Here is a 25,417-nt window from a genome sequence, read left to right on the forward strand (position 1 = left end):
TACTGGTATATTTTTTTGGTTTCTTAATCTCATTCATCCAGAGGAAGTCTCGAAATAAAGACGAAACGTTGATGAACACATAATACGGTTTGTTTTATTTTTTATTTTCTCTATTTTGTCGGAATACTATTTCCATTATTTTCATCATATATATATATATATATATATATATATATATATATATATATATATATATATATATATATATATATATATATTATTTTCAGTATTTACTTCAATATTGTTCAATATTTGAGTAGAGCTTAATAGTAGTACAAGATAGTCATGGTAAGCAAGCTACACAGAAAAGTATGATTGATTGCTAAGAATTATTCTATAGCTTGCTTGCCATATAAAAACTGAAACTAGCAACCTTACATCTGTTTGAGAGAGGTTAGAGAAAAGAAAGAGTGGGCTTGATCAAATTACAGATACATTTTTATATCCTATCAAAAAACCTCAACTGAGACAGAGATTGACTCAACTATAACAACAGTATTCAATATTCATGCAAATAAATACTTGTGAGGTTTTGGCAAATTATCCACTTAATATTTTGTTTTGTTTTTTCAGGTACTTCGTTTGTTATCCCACATATCAACAATGTCTACTTCCTGTCTTTGTGTCGGAAATACGGTGTCTACCGAATCGTTCTTCTTTTGTTTGTGCTTAAATTCGTCTTGAGTATTCTCATGTTGTGCGTCGGACCTGGTTGTGCTTGGGCCGTCTGTATTTACGTTGCTAGGTAAGTATTTCGTGTTTTTGTTCATTTTTTTTTTTTTTTTTTTTTAGCTTTTGTCAGATAATTATTTAATCAATTCAAAACCAGGCATCTCCAATTTGCTGCTATCCTCCTGACTCTGGCCTGTTTGTATTGTTGGGATTATTCCACAATTCTCATCTTTGTGGTTATTCTTATAACATTGCTGACAGTGGAACCTCTGATCTTTTTCAAATGCATCTTATCAAAATCCGGAATATTTGTTGAATTTGGAAATCTTTGTCAAACTCGAAATATTGTAAGAATAAAATTCAATATAAGAACATGCCTTAGCAAAAAAAAAAAAAAATATACAGTGCAGGAACTATTTACCGCATGGTAAAAATACCAGATTGAGAAACTGGTGCGGTCTATCCTTCTCTTGAGGGTAGATGGAACTCTCTTAAACCGTGGTAGGCATCCCATCTAGTGATGGTTTCACGGAACAAAATACCCTAGCGAAGCATCAAGTATTCAGTTACCGACAAAACTTAAATTACGCTACAAGCTTGTGTAGTGAGTTCAATCTCAGCTGCGATCGTGCTAGGCAAGACCTATTAGATCAAAGACATTTTTTTGTTTTGCACTTTGTCTAAGAGAGAGAGATTAATGGTTTGATGCACCAACCCACATGTGACATCAATACTCTATACCTGGGCATATGTGGGATAAAAATCTACTTGCAGAGAGAAAGAGGGATAAATAAAGACCTGGTAGGAGATAGGTTGATTTGGAAGTTAATTTCATGTCAGCAGATGTTAAACGGAATTTGATGCTGATGATGAGAGCAGTAGTTCAAATAATCAAAACAATACCAATTATCAATCCTCATCTCAAAAATTCTAAAACACGAGTCTTTGCATAATTGGTCAATATGATATTGCTAAAGTTTAAAGGCGCTCGACGTTCCTTATAATAAAGAATGCAAAAACTGAACACTTCCGAATAATTAAATTACAATTAAGCATCATCATTGTTAATCACTTCAGCTACATTTGTCATCTCCTCGTGGCAGGAGAGGAACAAAGAGTCGTTTACGTTAAGTACATTGCTTATTATACGAGGGTTGTTCCAAAAGTACAGCCTCCTATTTTTTTAACTGAAAAAGTTGAAGAGCAAGGAAAACGGGAGTGGCACTATTAAAATGTGCAACCTTTTGTGCTTCAGAATTTATTTTTCTACATAGTCATCACCATTCTTAATGCACTTTTACCAGGAATTCAATGACGTATCTCTGCTTCTGATGCACGTCTATGACAAGAGATGCTTATTTAGAGTTTCACACCATCAATATCAACAACAGATGAAACTTTCAGGTGATGAATGCATAAGTTCAGCGATCGTAATGATGCAACTCGTAATTCCTTCTGATCGATTTGTACAGAATAAAAAAAATAGAAGACATTACTTTCGGAACGCCCCTCATATTACAATTTCCATTAGGCGATATTCAACATGTTTCCTCAGCTTGGTCGCTTCTTCAAAACTGTTTGAACTTCATCGCAGAACATTGTCGTCTTCACGTATGACATGTCTACTCACATATCGACTTTTCTCATAATCCTCGGTTCTACTGTTGGGGTTAATCTGACCTATCATCTAGTTCACTTTGTGTAAAAAAAAAAATACATATGAGATGCTGCCATGTTTGTTGCAGAGAATGTGGAATCCTTCTATTAGGCTAGAAAATTCACACTTGCTAGTATCATATATCACTATGTCCACCATTCACAAACGCATGGTGCGTTGTTACCACATCTTGAGACTGGTGCACCATCGACTCTTTTCGTCTTTGAACAAAGTGCAAAAACGTGTTTCTAATCTACTATGAAGATGCACCAGGTGCGTTCACTAACCGTGATCATCTCCTTTGATCTGCCGGGCTGGATGGCAGACTTGTACGAATGAGATGCTTTCCTTTCTATCACACCCGAACCTTCTGTTCTTCAGGACGATCAAAAGACAACTGTCTGTCGGCTGGAAAATCAACTGCCTCTTTTAAACTTCCACTCTCTCTTCCTCCTCCTGAAGTTTTTTCATATTTAACTAATTCTAGCCTTTTATTAATGGTCATTGTTTGGCGGTTGTTAGAGATATCCATTGAAGATAACACAACCATCTCTATTCATACGAGTTTTATTGGGAAACAACTTATGAAAACCACTTTTCCCACAAAGGATGATCCCAGCGTGAATTTCCCATCAAATGAGGCGTATACTTTTTTAAAACAAAGAGAATATCTCTTGGATGGTCTAACTCTGGACAGGGATATTTTCAGCTCTCTGCACCCCTCGCCTCTTCCTTGGCCAAGTATCCAACAACTGCATATCCCCAGCTCACATGCACTAGCAAAATCTGCTGTACAGCATATGTTTACACCACACTATCTACCGATCTCCAGCTTCTGTCCCATCACTGCAATGATGCATCATTTGTTTTACAAGTACTTTAAGGGAATGTGCTTTGACGAACTTTTTGTACTTATACCCTTCTAAATGTAAATATCATTGACCAACCCAACTAGAAGCAAAATCCCACCCCTTCACCATATAGGACATCAGATACCTGAAAACTTCCTAATCTAATATTTTATTTCCTTGGGATTGTTGCCTTTGAAATTTCCATCCCTGCTGCCTCAACATAACCGACATGCCTAAAATTGAAATGTAATGTGAACAAATGTCTTGCTATACAATTTACCAGTAATGATGAACCGTTATAAATCAGGCCCTAATCATAGTAGCCCCTTATGTCTCTGTGGCGATAGGTCTTATTTAGCATGAATGAAAGTAATAAAAGATTTTTTGCTAATATGCACTAGCTAACATACTCACTAGTCACTCTGTCCATTCTGATATTTAACACTTTTATCATGTGTAATCATCTGACAATGTTTATAACAAAAGTCGTTCATTGAATTCCAATCAAGAACCCCCCCCCCCCCGAGAACAAAGTATGATAAGCAATCGGTTTTAATGTGAAGAGAAACTAAAAAGGTATACTCTGCACTAAGTACAAAAATTGTGTTGTCCTCTCGACATTTCTTAACAAATCATAGTAGCACAAGCAATAAGCTGTGCTCATTTTCAAAGGCTATAATGCATTCCGAGACTGAACAGATACTACATCTTGATCTAATTGTCAGTCATAGCATTTGGAAAATTGAGTCGCTGTTTACTTGTCTCCTTATCAAATATTAAGTTAGACACATATCCAATGGGGAAATTTTGGTTTACTAAAAATGGGAGCACTCTGAATTCAGACAAAAATAAAAAAAATGTTCTTAGTTGAGAAAGATTTCTCCTCGTTTGACTGAGAGCAGAATACATATTATATTTTGATTATAGTCTGAATATTTTGTGTGAATGTGTGCATTCCTTACACACGCTCTGAAGGTTCACTTGTCTTCTTCGGAAGTAAATGTTTGATTCCAACATCAGCCGCAGTGGCAATCATGTGGTTGCTGTCATTGATGTAACAAAAGGATTCTCCCTCGAAACCAAACCAAAACTCTAGTTTGAAACAAATAACAATGCTTTATTTTGAGAGGTTATGGGGATACTTCTTCACCAAATGACAGACTAGCAATCAGAACTCTTAACCCGACCAAATCAAAATATATCTCCAAACTGAATGCAAACAGTCTATGAACTTAGAACTCATAAACTTCTCTATCTGAGTTCCACAGAAACTCTGCCAGCTCTGTTAGAATATACATGGATAGATACTGGTGTTGTTTAGAGTTGATTACATGATCAGCCATTTGTAAAGCATCGGTTGCTTATCTATAAGCATAAAACCCACTCAGATCAAAACTTAGAATATTCATCGTCTTTGCAGTTCATTGAAACATTCAGTGATGACCCCCCCCCCTCCACTTCTCCCAAAAATGTCATCCATGAAATCAATAAAATTTACAATGCTTTCTGCAACGCAACCATGTAAAGCAAATGTTGAATTAATGATAATTTTTAATTTGAAAAATAAAAAGCTGAAAATTTGATTTCTGTCTCATTTCTTTAAGATGAAAATTAATTTACCAACATTTAATCACCCTTCTTTTTTTTCTTTTTTTTTCTTTTTTTTCTTTTTCTTCTTTTTTTTCTTTTTTCTTTTTTTTCTTTTTCTTCTTTTTTTTCTTTTTTTTCTTTTTTTCTTTTTTTCTTTCTTTTTTTTCCTTTTTTTTCCTTTTTTTTTCTTTCTTTTTTTTTCTTTTTTTTCTTTTTTTCTTTTTTTTCTTTTCTTTTTTTCTTTTTTTTCTTTTCTTTTTTTTTCTTGTCTTTTTTTTCTTTTTTTTTCTTTTTTTTCTTTTTTTTTTCTTTTTTTTTTCTTTCGTTTTTTTTTTTTTTTTTTTTAATTGTTATCATCATTATTTACTCACTAGGAGTTCTCACACAGGTGATATTCAGCAATCACTCACTGGCCATAACCTCTGGTGTTCCCTTGACTCTGAGTGACAAGTTTTGTCAGATTTCCAGTGTTTGCCACCTCTCTCTTTCTGCACTTTTCCAGTGGATAAAGTACTTGGTAAAATTCAGTTGTAAATCTGCAAGGATCCATGGCATAGTGGATAAAGTACTTGGTAAAATTCAGTTGTAAAGTTACACATTTCTGGCGGTTGAAGTTTAATTCTCAGTGCAGGCAACACTCAAAAATACAATTGCGAATTATGATTTCTACCCAATCATAGCTGACAGATCGAGCACATGATACCCCACCCTTGTGGATTAAATAAAAGTTCTGTTCCAGATTTCAGAGTTCGACAAGATACACCTGAAGAAGGTCAGAAGTTGACCAAAACGTTATGAAAAAAGAAGTTGACCAAAACGTTATGAAAATCACAGACGAGACGAGTAATCCAAAACTGTAAATAATCCAAACACGAAAATTTTTGACTTTTGATCAAATAAAAATTTAATTTTTCAGTAACCGAGTCTTCACGGAAGGAACGTGTAAGCTGTTAACGTTGGTCATCACCGATCTAGTTGATGAGGATTGTGTCTTGTTTGATCGCCCACAGCCTGTATCAGCTCTCATATTCGGAACAGCCTCCCTTCTTTCCAAACCTGGACAGACACTAGCCCCCTTGCTTGGCTTGTGGATTTGGTCATGGCAGACAGGTATGAATTTCAGTGTTTGTTTTAATTTTTTTAATTTTTTTTTTTTTACATGGTAGTCATCTTTTATCAAGGCCCGGAGGCCACTTGGGGATAAGGGTTATTGCGTGTACAGTAATCAATGGGATAATATCGTAGTAATGGAGATTTGATAAATTGGATTACTTAAGGGGCGGTTCATCAGGAATTTGTTTAAATAAAAAATGTGTGAGCTAATTTACTATACATCATTTTGTAATGCCATCGATATCTAGCAGGGTTTTCTGATGTCGCTCAGATGAACTTAATTTCAGAAATATGAGTGACGTTAGATGTGGTGTCGGCTAAATTTAGTCGTTTCCAACTTTTATGGTAACTGGGTTGCTTAATTTTATTGTCTCTTTTTTTTTTTTCACTTTTAATGAATGAAATTGAAAAATTTAAGTTTTTCTTAGAAAGGCGTAGGAGATATATTGTAGTTGTGTAAGGAAGACACACAACGATATTTAAGGGAAACAAAATATTTTTAACAGAAAAGCAAAGAGTGTGGTTATACGTCAGCCTGACTGCCAAGTTTACATATTATCTGTAAGGTGGTCACCACAACATATAGAGGTCAAGAATGTACACTGAAATAAAATGAAGGAAAAGAGTCAAACTTTTCTGTTTGGTGATTTCACTTATTAAAGACGTGTATTCAGCTAAATTATAAGAATAAATATTAATGTTGACAAGGATAATAGTCCGAAGTAAAATAGTGCGACCAATGGTAACACCTCATTCCTAACATTTTAGATAAAGAGTCCCTTCTGCTATTTGTACTATCACTATGCTCGAGTGTGTAAGGTCTTTCTGCAAAGGGAGGAAAACCTGGTTTGATGATAATTTAAGTGTTCATTATTATCTGTCACCACAGCATATACAGATCAAGTGTTAGCCTGAAGAAAGGTTTCCTTGATTTTTAAGAATGTACACTGAAGTAAAAGAAACGAAAAGAGTAAAACTGTTGTTTGGTGATTTCACTTACTAGAGTACTCATTCCAGTACATGTATTCTGGTAAATTATAAGTATAAATATTGATGTTGATAAATAGTGCAACTAATGATAACACCTCATCCCTAATATGGTCCTGGATATGACCTTAAACTATATCCGATGGTGAGGCCCCAGCTTGTGGGCTTTGGGGAGTGTGGAGCCACCCTTTAATTGCCATTGCTCCCAGGTCCACTCTGACACGGACTGGTAGTATCTGTTGGGGTCCCAACTATGGGTTGAATAGAAACCGACTTAAAAAAAAAAACAAATATACTCTATTAAAAAATTGTTCTTCAAAATCACTGGATTCAGCATTAAATAACCTGGAAAGGGTTGATATGCCGTAAAACAAAAACAACCAATCATCATCCCTAATATGAAATATATTGAGAATCAAATACAACAAATAAAAAGCATGGTTATACATCAGTCCGACTGCCATATGTACATAACCTGTGTATAAGGCAGAAAGGTATATTCTCCTGGTCTTTATGTAGAAAAGAGTTCTTTATTATATGTTCAGCAGCACAAGATGAAAAGATGAAAAGACAGTTGAAGATTCTAGAGCACGGTTTCCCATGGAACCCTGGGATACCTTAAAAGCTTGCCAAGGGTTTCTTTAAGAGATAGAGATTCTCATACATTTTGTACCTATGTGCAAATGAATATTCAGTTTTTTTTTTGTTTTTTTTTTCTCAAATCTAATTTTCTTTTTTTTTTTTTTTTTTTTTTTTTTTTTTTTTTTTATTCAATTTTCACCCCAAACAAGGCACAGTGCCACTTTGAAGCAGGGGGCTACTATTAGGGAATTAATTAGCGGGGTCATTATGAAGGGAGAAGAGTAGAAAGATGTTTGTTAACATTACACTTGAACTTCTGCATATCATTGCAGTTGGGAAAGCAGAATCTCGGAAGGGAGTTCCAAAGACCCGCAGTTCTGGGGAAGAAACTATTGGAGTAAAAGGCTTTCTTGCACCTAGGGATCTCCACTGTAAAGGGATGAGACTTAGTAGCTTGTCGGGTTTGTCGGGGGTAGTTACGCCGGGGAGGTACAAGTGTTTGCAGTTCGTCAGAGCATTCACCATTAAAGTATTTGTAGAACAGGCAGAGGGATGCAACATCTCGTCGATGGGACAGAGGTTGAAGCCCAGATGACAGTTCAGGACCTATCAGGTTTGCGACTCTTTTTTGAACCCTGTCCAGGAGCGAGAGACAAGCAGCAGATGCACCAGCCCAGATGTGACAACAGTACTCCATACATGGGCGAATGGTTGCCTTATAGAGGTATAGGATACTGTCAGGCGTAAGTAGTTTTCTAGCACGGTAGAGGGAGCCAACCTTCCTTGCAGCAGCCTTGGCAATGCTCTCAATGTATCTATTCCAGTTCATATTCCCTGTAAACGTTAGGCCGAGGAGTTTAAAAGAAGTACTTTCAGGCAATGTGTTCTTGGCCATTGCTATTGGTGGTAGAGAAGGTTTCTTGTAGTTATTGAAGGAAACAAGCTTAGTCTTAGCAGCATTGAATGAGACCAACCATTTTTGTCCCCATTCCACTACGGATTGGAGGTCATCCTCTAGTGTTTCTGCCATTTTCTTGGATATGTGTTCATTTGTTTTCCCCTCATATCTGTTATAGAGAGTGGTGTCATCGGCAAATATACCCATCTCCGAAACAATATTATCAGGGAGGTCGTTTATGAATATCAGGAACAATAGAGGTCCAAGGATAGACCCCTGAGGCACTCCCGCATTTATGTCATATTGTTTGGATGTACGTCCGTCGAGGACAACTTTGATTTTTCTATTACTTAAGAAGGATTTAATTACGTTATGAATTCTTCCAGTGATTCCATATGATCTAATTTTCCTTAGAAGACCATCGTGCCATACCCTGTCAAAAGCCTTAGATATATCAAGGGCCACCGCTCTACCCTCCCCTGTTTTATCCAATGAACGGTATATACGTTCAGAAACTACAGTTAAGATATCTGCTGTTGAACGGGCTTGCCTGAATCCATATTGTTTGTCAGTCAAGAGTTTAGCAGCTGTTAGGTGCTGGACTAGGGCTTTATTAACTAAGGACTCAAATATTTTGGCGAAAAGCGGGAGGAGGCTAATGGGGCGATAATTTAGTGGGTCAGTTCTTTCACCAGAATTCTTGAAGACTGGTACCACAGAGGCGGTTTTCCAGCAGTCGGGAAAACAAGATTCGTTAAGGCATTTATTGTAAAGTTTGGACAGAACTGGAGCAACCTCGGCAGAGCATTTTTTTAATAGCACAGCCGGGATGAGATCTGGTCCACATGCTTTAGAGGTGTCTAGGTTTTTTATAATAGCATGTACCTGAGAAGGGGTGATTTTCAAGTCGTCAAGTGTGGCGTCTGTTCGCAGAGGAAAATCAGGGAGTGAGTGGTGTACCGAGTTCAGTGTGGAGTTTGAGGCAAACCGACTGGCAAGCAGATTAGCCTTGTCAGTTGCCGTGCAAGCAACCTCATGATTGTTTGTTAGTGGGGGAATAATTGACTGTCCATTATTAACTACGCTGTTGTAGATTTTCCAAAAATCCCGGGTTCCTAATTTCTGTGCTTCGATGCGCTTTCTGGTGGTTTCAGAGTAATCTGACTTAGCTGTGTCTATCACTCTCTTACAATTATTTCTAGCTTCTATAAACTTCTGTTTATTTGAGCTGGACTTATGTCGGTTGAATCTGCGGAACGCATGCTGCCTTTGACAAATGGCAGCTGCACAAGCAGAAGTAAACCATTGGGGGGAGTGGGGCTTGCTATAGTATTTCCGTGCGGGAACATGTGCTTCAATAGCAGTTTTGAACCATTCAGTTGTCTCATTTGCACACTGTTCCGCTGGAAGAGTAAAGATATTTTGCCATGGGGCATCTCTGATGAGCTCCCTGATGGCTTCCCAATCAGCCTTTTTGTAATACCTCGTTGTTTTGAGTAGTGGGTCTTCAGTTTTAGGGTGAGAATTTAGGCTGATTTCTACCATTATCACAGCGTGATCAGCATTCCCGAGTGGGCTATGGGCATTTGTTGTACAGTCATTGGGAACTGTTGTCAGAAAGAGATCTAGAAGTGAGGCATGTTGATCGTGCTGGTCTGGGAAACGTGTCGGAAATGTAACCATCTGAGATAGGGAATGAGATATAGAGAAGCTATATGTGGCGCTACCAGCTACGTCTGTGTGATTTGAGAATCCTAGCCAGTTACTGTGGTGGACATTGAAGTCACCAAATACATGTATTTGTGCGCTAGTATCGAGGGAGAGTGCTATATCTATGCTGTCTGAGACTTTGTTTATTAGGGTACAGTCTTGGTTTGAGGGAGAGCGGTAGAGAAAATATAAGTAGCTAATATTGTGTTGCATATTTAGTCTGAAGCACATAAAGGCCTGGCCCTCTGATTCTAGTTTTATTTCTCTAGTTAGGGGGAGGGTGTTTCGAATATAGACTCCAAGTCCATGCATATGTCTGTCCGAGTCCTTACGGTAGAGTGGGAGATAACCAGGCATGTTAAAGTGGTTAGAGGGTATGGAGGAGTGAAGGTTAGTTTCACTTAATGCTAAGATATCCGGGGTGTTTACAAGGAGAAATGACTCAACATCATCTAAGTTAGTTCTAAGCCCGCGGATATTAGTAAATGCAAGCCTCAAGGGAGGAGGCAGGTTGGTTTTTTTTGAGTTTGGTCCTGGTTTAAACGTAACTTTTGCTTGAGCTGTCATTTCATTTTATTTTATTTAAAAGTTTCAGTTAGGGTGGATGAGTGAGGGGGTGCTGGACAAGTAGTTGTGCAGAATACCAGACATGCAATACAAGTAGACTATCAGCTGTCCTCACCCACAGGATTGTGGCCTCAGGAAAGCCCACCGGGGATGAGTGCAGGGTCCCTTTCCATGCGCGACATGGCACTACAAACATCCCGATATTTTACAACTGTTGATGGAGCAGCCGCTCTAAGCGCTACCAAAGAGTTAGGGCTCCTGTACTATCAGTCGGAAACAGCAGCCAGGAACTGTCAATCCGGTACCCTCAATCCATTAGGCAAAGCCAGCCCAGTCCAACTGCACTGACATATATGGCACTGAAGCACCCCACTGTGTCCAGTTAAGGGGGATGGGATGTGGCAGGAGTGGGGAAAAGCGGCGTTCATTACCCTAGTCAGGAAACAAGGTCAACCACTGGGTGATTCAAGCGAGTCCCTGTGATAGTACCTCTACGCCTGGCCAATAGGCAAAGAAGGAGTATGAAAGCCGAGCGATAGACAGAGTCTATCTCCTCCTTAAGCAGTTTAGGTTTGCCAACCGGTGATTTGTTTGAGTCACCAGCTCTAGGAAGGTTGTCGTCCAGGACTGAAGAGACCTCCCTCCCCTAGGTTTAGTTTCAGAGTTTTCCTTCTCCTAGACGGATGGCCTGGGAAGACCTACGGGTCCATCAGCTCCGAGGGGGTTCGCCCCGCGCCTGGGTCCTAATCCAGGTATTTCTGCGACCCCGCATGGGTAGTTAATATTTATTGGTTATTTAGGTTAATATCTCCTGGAAAAATCGGGCATTTAGGTTAGCTTCTACAGAAGATTTTCACTCCTCAAGTGTGGTTTAAAAAGGGCATTATTATGCTGTCCATTTTCATTTATACTGAGAGAGGGTATACGTAAAATTCATGCAGTGGAAGCAGTTAAATTTGCTACAGTATTGGATCGAGAGAGTCGAGTTGATGTATGGTTAGATATAGTTTTGTAAGTTTAGCAATGTATGGTTAGATTAGATATGGTTTAGTAGGTTTAGGAATGTATGGTTAGATATGGTTTAGTAGGTTTAGGATTAGGATAAAGTGTTAGAGTATGATCTACTTTCTATTAGAAATTCTGATTTGGTGCCCAAACCGGACATTTAGTAAGACTGAAAGATTAGATATGCTCAGTATAGAGACAAGAGAACATTTGATATGGAGTACAGTTATACCTGATAGATATAGGTTATTGCATATTCTGTAAGTATAGTTAAAGTATAGATGGATGGATAAGTAGTATTGTATACGAATGCATGGAATTTTAGACAATTTGAGCAAGTTGCCTTTAGACTACAACTAAGGAGAATGACTTCGCCTTTCTCTTAATATCCGGAAGTTTTTATTTCAATGAGTACCGGTTTAGTTTGTGTAATAATTATTGCAATACTATCTCTTAATAAAGAGATATTAACGGTTACTGTTCATTATAGATTACTTTAAGTCAATGTATTGGACTAAGGCTAGTAAGTATTTACTTAGAAGCTTGGTTATGGGTTGGGAGTTATAATCGGGAGCATGCCTAGGAAATTTTAGGTGTTAATGGGTATCGATTTACGAGTTTGTTAAGGTCAAGGGCGGAGAGCAAGGACCCATCTAAGTTACGTGAGACGGATTTGTTTAGTGTCAACTTAGGAAGTAGAGCAGATTTGATTTGTTAGTGATCAGGAGAAAGAGAATTTAAGTAAAAAATAATAAGGTTTGTCATGCAAAACAGACAAGGCAGTCATCTTGGAGGTAAAGTATCTATAGGAGGTACTTGCTTAGTATACAAGCAGCAGTATTTTGTAGTTTGGAGAGGAATTTTAGGTACAATAGTTTCATGACTTATTGCACAAGTCCGTAGTCAAGGTGAGGGACGATGTACTTCTAATATTGAAACTGGGTTTATCTAATTTTAAAAGTAGTTGACTAGAGTGTTATTAGGTGTTCTACTTAGCTTAGGGATAGAATAAAGATTTAAGGTAATATTCAGGGTGATATAAGCAGTTTCATGAGGATTGGATATATGATCACTGGATGTTGAACTGCTCAGGAGGATTCTTGTATCAATTAAGAAGGATGTCTTGGTGATATAAGATTTGAGAAATTAAGAGTCTGGGGATACAGAGAGCTTTGAGCCGATGAGGATTCAGTATAGGCGATTGTATATAGGTAACAAAGGTTGTTTAGTTTAGTACGCACGTATTGTACATATTAAGTATACTGCTTCAGTTCAATCAATATTTGCTTATGTATTTGAATCTTGTATTCTATGATTGGGCGATTCCATCTTTTAAAAATGAAATGACAGGTGAATTTATATATATGTCCAGTTTTACGTCAATCTTTTGTATAGAGGCATACAGTATGCTGCGTTTCATTTTGAAGACTGGGGTGGCATTGTTTTGTAACTTGAACTTTACCTCCATTTTTGGACAGTGGCCTAGTTTGTCCGAAAAAACATTGGGGAACGACTCCTTCAGGTCTTTCTTAAAATTTTTAGCTTCAGCTGTAAGGTTGTCCAACTTTTGTACTTTTCTAATGTGTGCTACACCTGCCTCTTCTATATTTTTTGAGTCTTGCGTCTCCGAGATGAGTCTTTGGCATTCCTCAGCCGATTGTTGAAGGGTTATATTTGGTTCCTTTTCCAATCTGTTTAGTGCCCGGCATCTGAGTTCAATATCCTTGGTGTTAGAATTATTTGTACTCAAACTTTGTAAGGTAATTTGCATAAAGCCACTTATGCAAATTACCCACTATTAATTGGAGTTGCTTGCAACAATAAAAAAGAAAAAAAAAGATTAACAGCGAGCACTTCTCAGAAATTACTCTCTTTTTCTGCAACAAACAGAAACTCCTCCAGAACAACTGTTTTGGAAACTTTAACCTTTACTTGTAAATATACGTTATTTTAAATACAAGAATTTTATTGTGTTATTCTTTCTCAAAATTAACCAAGTTGTTCGGATAACAAGGAACCAAGAAAAGAGAGGCGCGTTAGAAATAAAAAAAATTTCTAACATTGGTCGACACTAAGCCTTGAATGAAAATCAGGACCTGAAAGACTTGTTGCGCATTGTTTGATGAATAAATTTGAGTTCTTCTATCCATTACATCACTTGCAAAAAGTCTGTACGGATTCCAAAGGTAATGAGACACATTCGAAGAAAGTTGGCCAAATTGTTGAGAATAACAATCGAAATGAGAACATTTTTTTGGTTTGATGATAAATCGTTTTTACATGAAGGTCACCACTTATCAAGGTCCAGAATCTACTCGGGGATAATGGTTATTTTGTGTATAGTAATCAATGGGATAGTGTTGCAGTATTCATTAGTATTGGAGATTTAATAAAGTGTCATTACTTAGGGTGGCGGTTTATCAGGAATTTGTTTATGTTGGACTTGAAGACATCCATGTTGAAATCAGGAAGGAAACAGACAAGCGGTAGAGAATTCCACAGGCGTGCAGTTCTAAGAAAGAAGCTTTGTTCATGGAATCTATATTTTGATTTAGGCACAGATAAAGAGCGCGGAAAATTGTTGACAGTGGTTTCAGCTAGACGTGTGTTTATCGTGAAAGATTGGCAAGGAGGGACCAGAGATTGGAGCTCAGACGAGCACCTGCCATGGTAATAACAATAAAACAAAGCTAGGCTCGCAACGTCTCTTCTGTGGGATAGAGGTTGCAGGGAAGAGAAAACGGCATCCCCCACTAAGCCACAAAGTCTATTTTGTACTCTGTCAAGGCAGGATAGGCTGTTTTTAGCAGCTCCTGCCCAGATGTGGCAGCAGTACTCCATCCTTTGACATACTTGGCTTTTATATAGATAGAGAATTGCATCAGAAGTGAGATATCTTCTGGAGCGGTAGAAGGATGCCACCATCTTTCCAGCGACCTTGGCAACAGACTTGATGTAGGTGTTCCATTTCAGATCAGGAAAAAAGGTCAAACCCAGAAGCTTGGCAAAACATGGGGCCTCCCCTAGACGAGAGCCATCCATTTCAATTGATGCCAGATGGGGATCAGTGTTTATGATGTAAAGATAGGAGTTTGGTTTTGGATGCATTAAAGGTAACCAGTCACCTCTACCCCCATTGTACCACGCGCTCGAGATCAGAGGAGAGAGAATCAGAGAGAACTTTGTCATTTACAGCCTTTGATGTGTTGCCGTAGATGGTCGTGTCATCAGCATAGATGTCAACGGATGATTTAAGTATTTGAATCTCTCTTGATCAATTTGTATAGGTATCTTTCTTGGCAAAATTTGAAAGAATTCTTTTCATGGAAAATTTGTAGGGGTACATGTCTTGGCTAGATTTGTAAGGAATATCTTTCTCGGCTTAATTTGTAAGGGTACCTTTCTTGGCCAAATTTTAAAGGGTGCATTCTTTGGCCAAATTTGTATGGAGGCCTTTTTTGATCAAATTTATGAGGGTGCGTTCTTTGGTCAAATTATTAAGGGCACCTTTCTTGGCCAAATTTGAAATAGTGCCTTTCTTGCCCAAATCTTAAAGGGTACATGCTTTGGCCAAATTTATAAGTGGGCCTTTTCTGATCAAATTTATTAGGGTGTCTTTCTTGGCTAAATTTTTAAGCATGCCTTCTTTAGTCCAATTTGTAAGAGTGCTTTTCTTGACCAAATTTATTAGGGTACCTTTCTTGGCCAAATTTGTAAATGTGCCTTTATTTGGCCAAATTTCCCGTTTGTTCATTTCGTTTATCAATTTTTTTTGCTGTTGTAAATGAAAAAGCAACTTTTTTTTTGCTGTTGCAAATGAAAAAGCAACTTTTTTTTTGCTGTTGCAAATGAAAAAGCAACTTTTTTTTGCTGTTGCAAATGAAAAAGCAACTTTTTTTGTTGTTGCAAATGAAAAAGCAACTTTTTTTTGCTGTTGCAAATGAAAAAGCAACTTTTTCATTTCTCCAATTCTGTTTTTTGTAATTTCATCCAAATTTTTTTGTTTAATCACTCGAGACAAGGCTATAAGCCACCTGATGTAAAGAGATAAAAAAAATTAAGGTAAAAAATTATAATCAATGTTTGATGCTTAGATTCCAACCCAGAAAACAACAATTTTTCTTTGTATTTGTCTGAAACGGAATGTGAAAACTAAACGATAAAATAAGAAAAGCAAGAATTACGAGCTGCTGAAAGTGAACCTACGGTTCATTTTTGAATTTCTTAATACTTATTTTTATTAAATCAAATTTTCTATTAACGCTTAAAGTAAATTTAGCATGTAGACATAAACTCTGAAAAAAAACCCCAAAGATTCAATATGAATAGAATTACTGGAAAGCACAATTTAAACAAAATTATAAAAAAATTAGCAAAACTCATTTTTTTGTTTTGCACTGACGCGTATGTGTACACTTTCTTTGCTTTTGTTCAAGATAAAATCTGCTATTACTACATCAGGCTGTCTGAAGATACTGGCTTTCCGACCAAAAAATGCACTAAACATTGATATTGTTTTTTTTTCTTCCCCTTTACAAAACTCAATCATGCTCTGCAAATCAAAACAGTTTTCCTTTACATAACAACCAAACACTGTGAATTAATGTATTCAACATTAAATAACCCAATAAAAAGGTTTGATATGCCATAAAACAAAACGACCAAACCAAACACTATAAATAAATATTTGAATATATAAAAAAAACTTTATGCATAAAATCTTTTTCCAAAATTAATGTATTCAACATTAAATAACCCAAAAGGGTTGATATGCTATAAAACAAAACGACCAAACCAAGATTCAACATTAAATAACCCAAAAGTGTTGATATGCTATAAAACAAAACGACCAAACCAAGATTCAACATTAAATAACCCAAAAGTGTTGATATGCTATAAAACAAAACGATCAAACCAAGATTCAACATTAAATAACCCAAAAGGGTTGATATGCTATAAAACAAAACGATCAAACCAAGATTCAACATTAAATAACCCAAAAGGGTTGATATGCTATAAAACAAAACGACCAAACCAAGATTCAACATTAAATAACCCAAAAGTGTTGATATGCTATAAAACAAAACGACCAAACCAAGATTCAACATTAAATAACCCAAAAGTGTTGATATGCTATAAAACAAAACGACCAAACCAAGATTCAACATTAAATAACCCAAAAGTGTTGATATGCTATAAAACAAAACGATCAAACCAAGATTCAACATTAAATAACCCAAAAGGGTTGATATGCTATAAAACAAAACGACCAAACCAAGATTCAACATTAAATAACCCAAAAGTGTTGATATGCTATAAAACAAAACGACCAAACCAAGATTCAACATTAAATAACCCAAAAGTGTTGATATGCTATAAAACAAAACGACCAAACCAAGATTCAACATTAAATAACCCAAAAGGGTTGATATGCTATAAAACAAAACGATCAAACCAAGATTCAACATTAAATAACCCAAAAGTGTTGATATGCTATAAAACAAAACGACCAAACCAAGATTCAACATTAAATAACCCAAAAGGGTTGATATGCTATAAAACAAAACGACCAAACCAAGATTCAACATTAAATAACCCAAAAGGGTTGATATGCTATAAAACAAAACGACCAAACCAAGATTCAACATTAAATAACCCAAAAGGGTTGATATGCTATAAAACAAAACGACCAAACCAAGATTCAACATTAAATAACCCAAAAGGGTTGATATGCTATAAAACAAAACGACCAAACCAAGATTCAACATTAAATAACCCAAAAGGGTTGATATGCTATAAAACAAAACGACCAAACCAAGATTCAACATTAAATAACCCAAAAGTGTTGATATGCTATAAAACAAAACGACCAAACCAAGATTCAACATTAAATAACCCAAAAGGGTTGATATGCTATAAAACAAAACGACCAAACCAAGATTCAACATTAAATAACCCAAAAGTGTTGATATGCTATAAAACAAAACGACCAAACCAAGATTCAACATTAAATAACCCAAAAGTGTTGATATGCTATAAAACAAAACGACCAAACCAAGATTCAACATTAAATAACCCAAAAGTGTTGATATGCTATAAAACAAAACGACCAAACCAAGATTCAACATTAAATAACCCAAAAGGGTTGATATGCTATAAAACAAAACGACCAAACCAAGATTCAACATTAAATAACCCAAAAGTGTTGATATGCTATAAAACAAAACGACCAAACCAAGATTCAACATTAAATAACCCAAAAGTGTTGATATGCTATAAAACAAAACGATCAAACCAAGATTCAACATTAAATAACCCAAAAGGGTTGATATGCTATAAAACAAAACGATCAAACCAAGATTCAACATTAAATAACCCAAAAGGGTTGATATGCTATAAAACAAAACGACCAAACCAAGATTCAACATTAAATAACCCAAAAGTGTTGATATGCTATAAAACAAAACGACCAAACCAAGATTCAACATTAAATAACCCAAAAGTGTTAATATGCTATAAAACAAAACGACCAAACCAAGATTCAACATTAAATAACTCAAAAGTGTTGATATGCTATAAAACAAAACGATCAAACCAAGATTCAACATTAAATAACCCAAAAGGGTTGATATGCTATAAAACAAAACGACCAAACCAAGATTCAACATTAAATAACCCAAAAGTGTTGATATGCTATAAAACAAAACGACCAAACCAAGATTCAACATTAAATAACCCAAAAGTGTTGATATGCTATAAAACAAAACGACCAAACCAAGATTCAACATTAAATAACCCAAAAGGGTTGATATGCTATAAAACAAAACGACCAAACCAAGATTCAACATTAAATAACCCAAAAGTGTTGATATGCTATAAAACAAAACGACCAAACCAAGATTCAACATTAAATAACCCAAAAGGGTTGATATGCTATAAAACAAAACGATCAAACCAAGATTCAACATTAAATAACCCAAAAGTGTTGATATGCTATAAAACAAAACGACCAAACCAAGATTCAACATTAAATAACCCAAAAGGGTTGATATGCTATAAAACAAAACGACCAAACCAAGATTCAACATTAAATAACCCAAAAGGGTTGATATGCTATAAAACAAAACGACCAAACCAAGATTCAACATTAAATAACCCAAAAGGGTTGATATGCTATAAAACAAAACGACCAAACCAAGATTCAACATTAAATAACCCAAAAGGGTTGATATGCTATAAAACAAAACGACCAAACCAAGATTCAACATTAAATAACCCAAAAGGGTTGATATGCTATAAAACAAAACGACCAAACCAAGATTCAACATTAAATAACCCAAAAGGGTTGATATGCTATAAAACAAAACGACCAAACCAAGATTCAACATTAAATAACCCAAAAGGGTTGATATGCTATAAAACAAAACGACCAAACCAAGATTCAACATTAAATAACCCAAAAGTGTTGATATGCTATAAAACAAAACGACCAAACCAAGATTCAACATTAAATAACCCAAAAGTGTTGATATGCTATAAAACAAAACGACCAAACCAAGATTCAACATTAAATAACCCAAAAGTGTTGATATGCTATAAAACAAAACGACCAAACCAAGATTCAACATTAAATAACCCAAAAGGGTTGATATGCTATAAAACAAAACGACCAAACCAAGATTCAACATTAAATAACCCAAAAGTGTTGATATGCTATAAAAAAAAACGACCAAACCAAGATTCAACATTAAATAACCCAAAAGTGTTGATATGCTATAAAACAAAACGACCAAACCAAGATTCAACATTAAATAACCCAAAAGGGTTGATATGCTATAAAACAAAACGACCAAACCAAGATTCAACATTAAATAACCCAAAAGTGTTGATATGCTATAAAACAAAACGACCAAACCAAGATTCAACATTAAATAACCCAAAAGTGTTGATATGCTATAAAACAAAACGACCAAACCAAGATTCAACATTAAATAACCCAAAAGGGTTGATATGCTATAAAACAAAACGACCAAACCAAGATTCAACATTAAATAACCCAAAAGGGTTGATATGCTATAAAACAAAACGACCAAACCAAGATTCAACATTAAATAACCCAAAAGTGTTGATATGCTATAAAACAAAACGACCAAACCAAGATTCAACATTAAATAACCCAAAAGTGTTGATATGCTATAAAACAAAACGACCAAACCAAGATTCAACATTAAATAACCCAAAAGGGTTGATATGCTATAAAACAAAACGACCAAACCAAGATTCAACATTAAATAACCCAAAAGGGTTGATATGCTATAAAACAAAACGACCAAACCAAGATTCAACATTAAATAACCCAAAAGGGTTGATATGCTATAAAACAAAACGACCAAACCAAGATTCAACATTAAATAACCCAAAAGGGTTGATATGCTATAAAACAAAACAACCAAACCAAGATTCAACATTAAATAACCCAAAAGGGTTGATATGCTATAAAACAAAACGACCAAACCAAGATTCAACATTAAATAACCCAAAAGGGTTGATATGCTATAAAACAAAACGACCAAACCAAGATTCAACATTAAATAACCCAAAAGTGTTGATATGCTATAAAACAAAACGACCAAACCAAGATTCAACATTAAATAACCCAAAAGTGTTGATATGCTATAAAACAAAACGACCAAACCAAGATTCAACATTAAATAACCCAAAAGGGTTGATATGCTATAAAACAAAACGACCAAACCAAGATTCAACATTAAATAACCCAAAAGTGTTGATATGCTATAAAACAAAGCGACCAAACCAAGATTCAACATTAAATAACCCAAAAGGGTTGATATGCTATAAAACAAAACGACCAAACCAAGATTCAACATTAAATAACCCAAAAGTGTTGATATGCTATAAAACAAAACGACCAAACCAAGATTCAACATTAAATAACCCAAAAGTGTTGATATGCTATAAAACAAAACGACCAAACCAAGATTCAACATTAAATAACCCAAAAGGGTTGATATGCTATAAAACAAAACGACCAAACCAAGATTCAACATTAAATAACCCAAAAGGGTTGATATGCTATAAAACAAAACGACCAAACCAAGATTCAACATTAAATAACCCAAAAGTGTTGATATGCTATAAAACAAAACGACCAAACCAAGATTCAACATTAAATAACCCAAAAGGGTTGATATGCTATAAAACAAAACGACCAAACCAAGATTCAACATTAAATAACCCAAAAGTGTTGATATGCTATAAAACAAAACGACCAAACCAAGATTCAACATTAAATAACCCAAAAGTGTTGATATGCTATAAAACAAAACGACCAAACCAAGATTCAACATTAAATAACCCAAAAGGGTTGATATGCTATAAAACAAAACGACCAAACAAAGATTCAACATTAAATAACCCAAAAGGGTTGATATGCTATAAAACAAAACGACCAAACCAAGATTCAACATTAAATAACCCAAAAGTGTTGATATGCTATAAAACAAAACGACCAAACCAAGATTCAACATTAAATAACCCAAAAGGGTTGATATGCTATAAAACAAAACGACCAAACCAAGATTCAACATTAAATAACCCAAAAGGGTTGATATGCTATAAAACAAAACGATCAAACCAAGATTCAACATTAAATAACCCAAAAGTGTTGATATGCTATAAAACAAAACGACCAAACCAAGATTCAACATTAAATAACCCAAAAGTGTTGATATGCTATAAAACAAAACGATCAAACCAAGATTCAACATTAAATAACCCAAAAGGGTTGATATGCTATAAAACAAAACGACCAAACCAAGATTCAACATTAAATAACCCAAAAGGGTTGATATGCTATAAAACAAAACGACCAAACCAAGATTCAACATTAAATAACCCAAAAGTGTTGATATGCTATAAAACAAAACGACCAAACCAAGATTCAACATTAAATAACCCAAAAGGGTTGATATGCTATAAAACAAAACGACCAAACCAAGATTCAACATTAAATAACCCAAAAGGGTTGATATGCTATAAAACAAAACGACCAAACCAAGATTCAACATTAAATAACCCAAAAGGGTTGATATGCTATAAAACAAAACGACCAAACCAAGATTCAACATTAAATAACCCAAAAGTGTTGATATGCTATAAAACAAAACGACCAAACCAAGATTCAACATTAAATAACCCAAAAGGGTTGATATGCTATAAAACAAAACGACCAAACCAAGATTCAACATTAAATAACCCAAAAGGGTTGATATGCTATAAAACAAAACGACCAAACCAAGATTCAACATTAAATAACCCAAAAGGGTTGATATGCTATAAAACAAAACGACCAAACCAAGATTCAACATTAAATAACCCAAAAGGGTTGATATGCTATAAAACAAAACGACCAAACCAAGATTCAACATTAAATAACCCAAAAGGGTTGATATGCTATAAAACAAAACGACCAAACCAAGATTCAACATTAAATAACCCAAAAGGGTTGATATGCTATAAAACAAAACGACCAAACCAAGATTCAACATTAAATAACCCAAAAGGGTTGATATGCTATAAAACAAAACGACCAAACCAAGATTCAACATTAAATAACCCAAAAGGGTTGATATGCTATAAAACAAAACGACCAAACCAAGATTCAACATTAAATAACCCAAAAGGGTTGATATGCTATAAAACAAAACGACCAAACCAAGATTCAACATTAAATAACCCAAAAGGGTTGATATGCTATAAAACAAAACGACCAAACCAAGATTCAACATTAAATAACCCAAAAGGGTTGATATGCTATAAAACAAAACGACCAAACCAAGATTCAACATTAAATAACCCAAAAGTGTTGATATGCTATAAAACAAAACGACCAAACCAAGATTCAACATTAAATAACCCAAAAGGGTTGATATGCTATAAAACAAAACGACCAAACCAAGATTCAACATTAAATAACCCAAAAGTGTTGATATGCTATAAAACAAAACGACCAAACCAAGATTCAACATTAAATAACCCAAAAGGGTTGATATGCTATAAAACAAAACGATCAAACCAAGATTCAACATTAAATAACCCAAAAGTGTTGATATGCTATAAAACAAAACGACCAAACCAAGATTCAACATTAAATAACCCAAAAGTGTTGATATGCTATAAAACAAAACGATCAAACCAAGATTCAACATTAAATAACCAAAAAGGGTTGATATGCTATAAAACAAAACGACCAAACCAAGATTCAACATTAAATAACCCAAAAGGGTTGATATGCTATAAAACAAAACGACCAAACCAAGATTCAACATTAAATAACCCAAAAGTGTTGATATGCTATAAAACAAAACGACCAAACCAAGATTCAACATTAAATAACCCAAAAGGGTTGATATGCTATAAAACAAAACGACCAAACCAAGATTCAACATTAAATAACCCAAAAGGGTTGATATGCTATAAAACAAAACGACCAAACCAAGATTCAACATTAAATAACCCAAAAGGGTTGATATGCTATAAAACAAAACGACCAAACCAAGATTCAACATTAAATAACCCAAAAGGGTTGATATGCTATAAAACAAAACGACCAAACCAAGATTCAACATTAAATAACCCAAAAGGGTTGATATGCTATAAAACAAAACGACCAAACCAAGATTCAACATTAAATAACCCAAAAGTGTTGATATGCTATAAAACAAAACGACCAAACCAAGATTCAACATTAAATAACCCAAAAGGGTTGATATGCTATAAAACAAAACGACCAAACCAAGATTCAACATTAAATAACCCAAAAGTGTTGATATGCTATAAAACAAAACGACCAAACCAAGATTCAACATTAAATAACCCAAAAGGGTTGATATGCTATAAAACAAAACGACCAAACCAAGATTCAACATTAAATAACCCAAAAGGGTTGATATGCTATAAAACAAAACGACCAAACCAAGATTCAACATTAAATAACCCAAAAGGGTTGATATGCTATAAAACAAAACGACCAAACCAAGATTCAACATTAAATAACCCAAAAGGGTTGAGATGCTATAAAACGACCAAACCAAGATTAAAATATAAAAAAATCCTTAATAAATTAAAATGTTTTCATATTTTCTTTTTCCTCTATTTCAGGTTATGACATGTTTTCACAAACAATTGGGGAGCACCCTTCATCTTCTCCGTCAAACAACATGTCGAGTGACTCTAATCTTCGTCTGGCCTGCTTCAACATCCTGATTTATGTCCCCTTGGCATGTGCCATCATTCAAATATCAATATGGTTACTTAAATTTCGCCTCCGTGGTCACAGATTACAGTGGGTGAAAACTGTAAGGTCGGGAGCTGCCTTATCTGGTACCGTCTAGAATATACAAAAACTCTACAGGTCTTTAATATACATATCGAATATTAGTATGGTTACTTAAATTTTGCCTTATCTGGCATTATCTAAAATATACAAAAACCCTACAGGTCTTTAAAATGCATATCTGATATCAATATGGTTACTTAAATTTGCCTCCATGGTCACAGATTACAGTGGGTGAAAACTGTAAAGTTGGGGGCATCCTTGTTTCGCACTGGCTTTAATATGCAAAAATCCTGTTACATATTACCTACAAAAAATAAGTTGGGTTTTTTATACCATTTCATGTGTGATCGTCAAATGTCTCATATGAGATAGAAAAAAGATATCAAATAGATAGTACTTACATGTAACAGTGTAGATTGATTATCCATGCCACCTTCAAAAACGTTAATGAAATGGTTTTAATGTTTCAAGCCACTTTTTGTTTTGGAAAAAAAAAAAAAAAAAATTTTTTTATTGATAAAAATGTCATGGATGGCTAAGAATATCTTTAAAAAACGTTTTTTTTTTTGTTTCTAATATATACACGAGGACATATGAGTACTTTCATTAAAAAATGAAAATATCGAAAAAAAAAAGTTATATTGTACGGATCCGTTATGGACTGAAGATCTCCAAAAAAAAAAAAATTAATTTAATTTGATTTTTTTTTTTTTTTGCGGCAGAAAAACACGTTTTTATGAGATCGCGTTGAAGTCAGCCATTATGGAAATTTTTAACACGCCACGGGGAGATAACTCCAGTTAAAGCACCAACACTCCCTCCCCATCTTTAATACTAGCTTTTCTTCCTAAAAATCAAACCTTTTACTCGGTATAACAAATTGTTTTTTCGCTGTAAAAAAACAAAAAAAAAAAAAATATTTGATGAAATTTAGTGAATTTTTTTTTCGGAGAACTTCATTCCATAACGGATACGTACAATATAACTTTTTTTTTCGATATTTTCATTTTTTAATGTCTTGATTAAACTGTACAAGTACCATACTTTCTATTTTTTCATAATTGGTTTAATCCTCTAACGCACACAAATTTGCTGTAATGGATGTTTCTTATTGCTTTACAATCTTATGTCGGCTGAATATAGCTGTCTGCCTCCCTTCATGTATAGGGTTTATTTCTTATCTCGTTGTAGCTGTTTTTGATAGTCTTATTAGGTAGTGTACTCTGAATAGGAGTTAAATATGTCTGAAAATATAAAATATTTGCAAATTAGAATTCACAACATTTATTGTTCAAACAAGGATTCAAAATAAAGATAATTATTTTTTTATTCCAAATTATTTGTAATTGAAGTTAAATATGTCTGGTCGTTCAAATCATGCGATTTGCTGGAATGGTTATCTCTACATTAGGAATTCTGCAAGGATG

At 34.9% G+C, this 25,417-nt stretch overlaps 1 protein-coding gene across 2 annotated transcripts in view; it reads left to right on the forward strand.

The window, feature by feature from the left end:
* LOC145241967 (solute carrier family 68 member 1-like) overlaps nucleotides 1-24,495 on the forward strand; it is a 90,277-nt gene extending 65,782 nt beyond the window's left edge. For both annotated transcript variants that reach the window (XM_080104835.1, XM_080104836.1), the window contains exons 5-7: nucleotides 574-745; nucleotides 5,687-5,880; nucleotides 23,813-24,495. In XM_080104835.1, the coding sequence (XP_079960961.1) occupies nucleotides 574-745; nucleotides 5,687-5,880; nucleotides 23,813-24,045 (599 nt within the window). In that variant the 3' untranslated portion in view covers nucleotides 24,046-24,495. The remainder of the gene's footprint in view (nucleotides 1-573; nucleotides 746-5,686; nucleotides 5,881-23,812) is intronic.
* Nucleotides 24,496-25,417: the final 922 nt, after the last annotated feature.

The sequence above is a fragment of the Euprymna scolopes genome, chromosome 21, assembly GCF_053919585.1.
Source record: "Euprymna scolopes isolate OS-2025 chromosome 21, ASM5391958v1, whole genome shotgun sequence".
Taxonomy (NCBI): domain Eukaryota; kingdom Metazoa; phylum Mollusca; class Cephalopoda; order Sepiida; family Sepiolidae; genus Euprymna; species Euprymna scolopes.